Below are 9,305 nucleotides of genomic sequence, written 5' to 3'. Positions count from 1 at the left end.
ACTTCACTTTTCGTATTTCATCCAAATACCCTTTGAAATTCTCCACTGTGTAGATCTTGATATCAAACTTTGTCTTCATCCACATGTATACTCTGATTTTGATTAAACCACCACTTCCGAAACACATGTTGTTGCACCGTTGAAGGTATAACTATTCCTCATTAACCAAATAAACAAATAGACCAGATCGTTCCAAAAAAAACATACCTCCCAGATACGGCTCACTTTATTTAAAACCGCTGAATCAGTCAAAGACAACAAAATCCTTATTTCATCTACTCTATTTGAGTCTCTGCAACCATTTACTTAGCACAGTACATCCTATCTCCAAAGAAAATCAATTACTCCTACTTTTGTACGGTAATAGTGTCGTAATTATAGCAATAACACATCTGAAATTCCATAAAAAGCTGCACGTTCCATAATTTAGAATAAACTGACAACCCTCGGAGTGCTGATCAGTTCTGATCAAAACATGTTTGTAAATTGATTTTAGTAGGATTAATTAATTGTCATGAGAAACATATTCGTTCGGTTAAATAAGTCAACTGACTTATTTTTTTGTTATTATTCAAATTTTTTACTCTCTTCGTCCCTTTTTAAGTGTCCTGCTTCGTAACTCCAACTTATTAAAAAGACATCATCATTACACTTTTCACATCAATTTTTTCCTCCACTTTCCCTACTTACCCATCATCATTACACTTTTAATCACTAACTTTTCAAAATAAAATATACTTTTAGGGACAAAATAGACAATACACTAACTTTTACCCCCCTAACTTTACAAAATGAACATTTATTAAGGGACAGCCCATAATGAAATACTGGACACAAAAAAAGGGACGGAGGGAGTAGTATTCGTTAGTTTTTCATCAATTTTTTGGGAATTATTACATCGTCATGATAATAGAAATCTAAAAAGTAAAAAATTATGATCAAAACCTAATTTTTTTGAATAAAAACAAAAATAAGCCAATTTTTTCTTCTTTATTAAAAAAATATTGGATTTTGATAATAATTTTTTATTTTTTAGATTCCTCTCGTCATGACGATGCAATAATCCTCAAAAAATTGAAGAAAAACTAACAAATAAGAAAAAAAATTGAATAAGAACAAAAAGATAAGCCAGTTGACTTATTTAGCCGAACGAGTTACAGAACGGACCCTAAATTGCCCTTAGGTGTTGTAGGGTTTTGCCCTTTGTTTATCCAACCTTGGTTGGGTTTTCCCTCTCCCTATCTTTAATAAAGTGTTATTTTTGTTGATAAAAAAGAAAAAGAAAAGAAAGGATCCTAAATTGTTCTCTGTGAAAACTTTAAATTCAACCAAAAATTAATGGACAATGAGTGAAGTGGTACCTCATGTTATTTACTGATCTCTCATTTCATATCCAGACAATGAGGGTAAATCTCTTACACCCTCTCTCATGTACGTGCAACATCATTTAGTTCTATCAGGTATGGACACTTTTGGGTCTATGTTCATGCATGAAGCTTTTTTGTTTTTTAAGTTTGTCATTGTGGAGTGTGGGCTATTTTAATTTTTAATTTGAGATTTTAATGAGCCCGTTCTGATACCATGTGAAAATTAATTTATATGCAAAATCAAAATTAATTGACAATGAATATAGAGGTCTTTCATGTTATGATCTCTCATTTGGCATCTTTCTAATACTAGCTTGTTTCTCCCCTTATCTTTTTCCCTTTCTGGAATTGAAATTTGAAACTTAAAACCTTGTTTTTGGAAACTCTTTTCCTCTTGATAGCCTAAACTCATATCACTAGCCTCTAATATTTTCTTATTTTTGTTATGTGTGTGAAGCATTCACAAATTACTTCCAAATAAACAGTTTTTTCACTACAAAGAACAAGATAATGATTAGCACAAAATGGGATAGTTTCAAACCTCTGCATAGCAAACAATACTAATTGCTAATAACAAAAAGAAAATTTGAACAGAAAGACAGTCTTTGGGGGGAGATAGAAGGGAGATACAATATATATATTAGTATATTTTAACAATTGAGGAAAATACAAAAATAGGTTCATTGCCAGCTGCAGTAGAATTGGTTTCCTGACATTAACTGAGACTGAAAATAAGCACTTGTGGCTGAAATAGGGTTAGGGTTTTGTTCTTGAAGTTCATTACCTGTCATGGGAAAAATATTTGTCAATTCACCATATTCAGAGATGATTAATCTTGCATTCTCCATCTCCCAATTTCCACCAACACCCATAAGCTTATTGTTGGAATCTTCCCCATCTGAGACTCCAGGATTGGTCTGAAAACCTAAAATCGCACGTGATGTCGATGAATTTGCACCTGCAGTGTCATGAAAATTTTCAGCAGGAAATTCATGATCCAAGCTATTATTAGGGTTTCCCTCAAGGTCATCCTCTTCCCAATCTCCAAGCCCTCTGATCATCATTTTCTCCCTTGTTCTAGCCCTAGCTCTTTCTCTCGCCTTACTCCTCGACTCCTTTGCTTGATGAGGATCATACGATGCCGCCTTTTTATGCGATTTTTCGTTTTCTTCGTTCAGAACACCAACTGAAACCTCAATCCCCTTCCCCTTGTCTTCCTTGTGAACATCACTCTCTTGATATTCTACCACCCCCTTTGAATCAACGCTACAACCGTGATTCACTCGGGGGAGATTCCTCGTGACTTCTTTGATCGCGCCTTTCGATTTGGAAAAGAGCCACTCAATGGTTTTACTGGCCTTATCAAACCCTAGCAGGTCTTGGAGGTCGAAGAACTTTCGAGCGATCTGAACCGACAACCTCATTCTCCGGTCTCTCAGTCCTTGGGCTGTGCAAATCTTGCTATGCCTGTCTTTCTTCCCAGTTCTCCTCCTCGAGTTAGATTTAGGGTTATGGTTAGGATTAGGATTGGGGTTAGCGTTAGGATTAGGATTGGGGTTAGGGTTTGTAGTTGCACCACCACTTCCGTTTCTTTTCCTCGGCCGGCGGTTTGAGGTGCTTGTTGCACCGGTGTTGATGGTTGTGATATCATGATCTTGTGGAGGGCCGCCAGTGTCGAGAAAAGGAGAAGGGAAGTGGAGGAGATCAGGAGAACCTGGAGGAGGGTATTCTTCTTGTGAGGAATTGTAGTTAGGATTTTCTTCAATCGTGGGTGGGCCTGTGAATAGGGTTTCGTTGGTGTATGAGAAGGGGTTGCCACCGCTACCTGAAGAAAACATCTGTAGTTTCTGTGTGTGTATGTGGGTGAGAGAGAGAGAGAGAGAGAAAAAACTTTCTTTCAGGCTAGAGGAGAGGGTAATGGTGAAGGTGGTGGTGCAGAAGGAAACATAGGAGTAGAAAGTACAAACTTAGAAAAGGGCTTTATCGTTTCGGAAAATGGTAATTGGACCGTGAGAGAGAGAGAGAGAGAGAGAGTGTGGAACAGTGGGAAAGTGAGTGTACCCGAAGTGCTGTATATCGTTATCTGGTGACACCATTCAAGAGGGAGCAGGTGACTTTGTTAGAGTGACAGTAATCTGCTAGAGAGAGAGAAGAAGAAGAAGAGAGAGGAGGCTCTCCTCCACGGGTCCAATCTCGCCCAATTTTGGACGTTTGTTACCTACATCGCAACCGTTCATCTCATAGTAAGACCCCGCCTGATGTTTTGTCCAGCTCTCGGGCATTTCGTTAGGTTTTTCTTCAATGTATCATTTGAGTTCTATTACAATCTAATAAAATCTTTGTTGCTGATAAAAAAAAAGAAAGTAAGATCCTGCCGTGACGATCATTCGTGCATTTGTTTTCAATGATCCAACAACCGTAGCAGCAGTAATAATTCATATTCAAGCAAGAAAAAAAAAATAGATTGTTGAACTTTTTGGTCCGTTTATTGTTTCTATAAATGATAACCATTTTGTACGTTTAACTATTGATATTCAGAGAGAGAGAGAGAGAGAGAGAGAGAGAGAGAGAGATATGCGGGCCGGTAGTGTGGGTTTTGGGTGCCTATAGGTAGCCAAGGTCTAAGAAATCTATTCCCTAAAAAAGGACAATAATTTGAATACGTTTAGGCAGGCACATGGGATAAATATTGACCCATTGGAAGGGCTTCGCCATAGTTTTCTTTGACCAGATGACCATTAATATTTGGGGTATCTCTTTCACCCTTTCAAAAAGTTTTCGCCATCCGGCTGGCTGCACCCAATAATGCATATTCTTGATACTTAAATCCTCTAGTATATTGTGTTTGTACATATATATTATCGTTTTTATGCGATATTGCACGTAAGGTAGGTTTTTGTATATTTCAAGTAATTCGTATAAATAAGGTGTGTTTGAACACCAATGAATGCTCTGGGTACAACCAAATACTCAAGGCCATGTGCCACCCTATTGTGGTGCTCGAAAAGATGGTTAAGAGGTTGCCCAAGGGTCAAGGAAATTGAAGGACATGTGAGGATTTTACCAAAGCTATTTATTTTCCGACCAGCTGAGGGTAGAATTGTAATCTCTTTTGATGTACAAATTATCTTGGATCCAAACCACTTGGGTTAGAAAGTAAATTTGACAAGCTTTCCAACGGTCTAAAGAAAACCCAAATCCGAATTCGGAAGTGTCCGAAACGAGACCGCAAAGTTGCCTAAAAATCTGTCAAGCAAAGCCGGTACCGGTACTGGTTATTTGCCAATCCAGAAAGTAGAAAATCTTGCCCGTTGAAGCCTGGTACCAGTACTGAGAAATTTTCAGTACTAGTACTGCATGGGAAAATTCTGCAGATTTTTGTTAACTTTTTCAACCTTTCATTTATAGAAAGTTTTCACTTTTGACAAGTTTTTGAGATATTTTTGGAGGTCTTTCGGTCCTTTGTAACCCGTCTTTTAGGCCCTATATATATGGGTGTATGCCATTTATAAAAATGATGGCCATATAGCATAACTTTAGGCCTAAACTTTCTTTTTGCTTTCTAGGATTCTCCGTTGTTGTCTTAAGATTTTCAAGCTTTGTTTCTTCCATAACTACTTTAGTTACTTGCTTTCCATTAATTTCCTCTTTGTTAGTGTCGTAGCTACGCATTGAATCTTCCTTAATATTAAGTTTTTTTTTTTATCGGTTAAATCTAAGTCTCAATTTCCTAATATGCTTCATCTTTCTAGTATGGTTGAGTAGTCGCTTAGGCTTAGTCATGGGATGATATCTTCCCCATGATTTAGTAGTTTTAATAGTTTTTCTATGACTTGATTATTATTTCACTAAGGAAAGGGTTTAATCTCTAATTTTCAGCCAAACCAAATGGCTAATACCTTCTTTGACCGTGTGTTGCCCGGAGTTTTAACCTTCATTTTGCACACAGGGCTTGGGGCTTTTAACGCTCCCGGCGTTTGAGTTAAATGTCTTCTAAACGAGATTAAGTCAATTCCGAGCTAATACCATGATTATGCTCGAATTTTAACGTTGAGTGCTTCAGGTTAAGATTGTCTACATCTTAGCTTGGAGATGTTAAAAAGAAATGGTTAAAACGGCTAAGTCATCGGGCGATTTGAGCCCCTAGACCTTGCCACTTGTTTTAACTAAGTTCAAACCTCATTTCTAGTCTTTTTACCATAATTTTTCACTTTCTAAAGCAAAACTGATAGTTGGCCGTCTTAAACGCCGACAACCTCAATAAAGCCTACAATCCGAACAAACTATATTCGAGCTCCCTATTGATCGATCTCGGTCTTACCAAATTATTCTGCAAATGACTAGAACCCCTACGCTTTGGGTTATTACATCCGATAGTTCATCTTTCCGTCATAAGCACTGGCTCTTTCCCACAATCAAGCAATTTTGAAACGTAATGTGCATAATTTTGTACTCCATTTATTTAACCGTAAAATATACCCATTTTTGGGTGCTGGGTTGTACGAAACCCGAGTAAATGTTTTACTTAGGAAAACGTTTTCCAGCAAATGATGTAAAATAACTTTTCGAGAAAACCTCGGGGTAAGTAATTTTCCAAATCAATCCTCCGTTCCCCCAATACTCTTGAAATATAACAAATCAGACAATCCCTCACATGGTCACATTTATCGCTCGTCTCTCTCTCCTCCACTAAATTCCCCCTCTCTCTCTCTCTCTCTCTCTCTCACACACACACACGTGTATATATATACATACATATACAAAATTTCAAGTAAGGGCATCCTTACCGTGTTAAGTTAAGGAAGTCTCTTTCCCGACCAATTTGCGATGATCCAAGCCGATCAATATGTTCAAAACGTGATTTTAAGAGTACTCGCAAGAAATCAGAAAAAAAAAAAAGACCGAGAAGGGCTTGATCGGAGAAGTTTTTGTTTGTATTTTATCGAACGGTTCAAATAAAAACTACTCAAATCAAGCCCTTCCCGGTCATTTTTTTTGCTTCTCACGGGTATCCTGAAAATCACGTTCTGAACACATTGAACGACTTGAATCATCGAAATTTGATCGGGAAAGGGGAGAAAATGAGACGTCCGCATTTTTTTTTAAATGAGGGCGCCCTTATAAGAAGGGGACTCTACATACACATATTTATGCGTTGAAAAAATATTTTTTAATTATCAACCAAACACCGACAAACAAAAATGAAAAGTTCATATTTGGCAAAATTATGTTCCACGAAGAATATTCTCCGATATAAAATATTTTACGTTGAAACAAACGGATCATTTATTTTGCATAGTGTTACTATGTAGGGAATTAAGAAGCAGTTCCTTGGAAATGCCCAAAAAAGTAAGAAAGGGTTACTCTTCTCTCTCTCTCTCTCTCTTCCTTCTTAATTGTGGTCCCTGTGATCACCTCCTCTTATGGTGTATGCACCTTAATGAATGAATCATGTGGTACATACATAGGCTAATTGGAGTAGCATTATTCCCGACCGAGAAAGTTGGTCGGTCGGTCCAGGGCGGCCGGTTGGTTAAAACATCATGTTCACCACAATAACAAGTAACCCAACGTACCCTTCTCAAAACGACAAGGACGTCTCCTTCATCGATCATATCCCAATCAATCACGCATGGATTTAAATAGCAGCGCGCGGCCGCTGCATAGCGATTCGAAGTATTGTTACATCCCGATGTACGAGTGCCATTAGAATTTCACATCCGTATGGGTCGATTGTCCATATGTATCGTTTTGCATCCGATTTCCGTGGCCAACACATCCTTTACGGCCGCTTGAAGTGCTCTGGGGCATAAAGAATGATTTTAAAAATTTATGACCGCTACCTCGATCTTCTGCAGATCATTTCAGCTACCGTTGTACTACCATGATTAGCGTTGCACGGTTCGCTGCCGCTATTTAAAACCTTGCAATCATTTTTCTTCTGGTGTATTTGTACATGTTAATTTCTTGTAGTTGTTAAATTGAAAAATCTATCACTGTATTTTTGTTCTATTTTGAAAGAATCGCATTAACTTCGGTGCCGGAGTCAAGGTTTTCCTTCGGAAGGAGACGAATGGACTGAGATTAAATTGTCATCGACAAAATATGCTTTCATTTTGTGCCAAAAATACAAATTCTCAAGCATCACGCTAAAATTATTCCAACTAAGTACCAAACTTAGTTATATTTCCAATTTTAACCATAAATTTTCTATCAAATCATAAGTATTACTCCAATATTACTTTAATAACTAGGAAATATACAGAAGTTAGGGTGGTCCTGGGCTACCTCGGCCTCTGACTATCTTAAACTGACCTCAATCCAATCCTAATAAGAATATCAAAATTGAATCATTATCTCGCAGCACCTATGTGTATACTATTATTCTGCCAACTCCCTCCGATTTCTCAACGTCACAGAATTCTTTGTGTCGAAAATTCATGTATGATAAGTATAAATTAACCTCTCAAGGTCAGCCCAAGCCAAGAACCCAACACAGCCCTAAGGGCTCAAGCTAGAGTCCCAAGAACATAGAATCTAGCCTATAAGAGCTAGCCTCTATTAAACCAGTCCAAGGACGGAGGCCAGCTCACGAGCACAGCTCATAAAAGAATACCGAGCTCAAGCTCACCAGGTGAGCTCGACAAATATGACAAACCTGTAGCCAGAGATTTATAAAACACTCCACAATAGAAATTCGTACAGTCTATGTGACTCATAGAACAACCAAGACCTTATCTTGTCAGAAGAGATTAGGTCGTGAGTTTTAGAGGATAATCACAGAGATTCATCCACCATGAAGACTCATAACCTTGATGACAATCACAGAGTTCAAAGGAGAGGAGAACTCCTAAACCTGGTAAGGACCAAAGAAGTCCTAGGTAAGGAGGACACATCATCACCAACCTATTCCCGTCATGTACGGATGAGCCCAAGAGGTCCCAATCCCAATTGAGATCTTTGCACCGTAAGGACTCTTAATCTTGATAATAATCGTAGAATCTAAAGGTGAAGGGACTCCTTAAACCTAATAAGAACAATGAGAGTCCTAAGGTGAGAAGGATACTCCAATACCTATCTATACCCACCACGAGCGGATGAGACTTAAGAGTCCCGGTCCCAAATGATTCCTTCCAAGATGTCTATATAAATATCACACCTCCATATTACAAAGGTAGGCAAATAATACGAAACTCATACTCAGTCCATTTTCTTCATATGTCAACTGACTTAGGCGGCATCAGAGAGGCGATGGCGACAATCACGCCGGTGCCCATAGTTTACCGTTTCTATTTTGCAGGTCATTGGTCGAGCACGCCGGAAGCCGCTTCATCCGCGGGAGGATCAGATGGACCGTTCGGAACCCCTCCTCCGGAGATCGGACTTACAATTTCTCATCATTCAAACATTAGCAAGTCGTGTCGACATATAACCTTTCATGGTACCGACCCCACAAAAAGGACCAACTTAAGCGAATGAGTATGAGATGCTCTCATGGCACTTGTAATTACAAAAGAAATCAAAACTTCTAGTCTAGAATCTAGATATAGGAGTATATAGGAAGCTGGCCCCATGGCGCAGTTTCACCTGTCAACTTGCTAGATGATGGTCTTGATTTCTGAAGGAAGCCATCCGCCACGTGAACTCCATTCTTTTTAAGAGAGCTTGTATGAGGATGCATATAGGGGCCACAATGGGAATTAAATTTAGAGAGCGGAGAAGCTATAATCTAAAGAAATTTGTTAAAATGGAGAATGTCGATATCGCAGAGAGGATCAGTGCTTTTGACGATTTGGAGGAAGACATGGGATTGGAGAGTGATGAGGACTTTGAGGAAAATGCATCTCTCTTTGGAATTTTAACTTCGGGGATTAATGGTGGGTCTTTTGGGCTTGGTGTGTTTATTTTTGGGGATTGGTTGTTTTAATTTGAGATAGC

General features: G+C 38.5%; 1 protein-coding gene across 1 annotated transcript; it reads right to left on the bottom strand.

Annotated features, from left to right (window-relative positions):
• Positions 1–1,971: 1,971 nt before the first annotated feature.
• On the bottom strand, positions 1,972–3,390 carry LOC131300853 (uncharacterized). The gene has a single exon (XM_058326861.1). It carries the CDS (start codon positions 3,203–3,205, stop codon positions 2,048–2,050), a length of 1,158 nt encoding a protein of 385 aa, XP_058182844.1. The 5' UTR covers positions 3,206–3,390; the 3' UTR covers positions 1,972–2,047.
• Between the last annotated feature and the right edge of the window lie 5,915 nt (positions 3,391–9,305).

This window comes from Rhododendron vialii, chromosome 9a (assembly GCF_030253575.1).
Source record: "Rhododendron vialii isolate Sample 1 chromosome 9a, ASM3025357v1".
NCBI lineage: Eukaryota > Viridiplantae > Streptophyta > Magnoliopsida > Ericales > Ericaceae > Rhododendron > Rhododendron vialii.
This window is presented reverse-complemented; position numbering and strand designations above follow the sequence as displayed.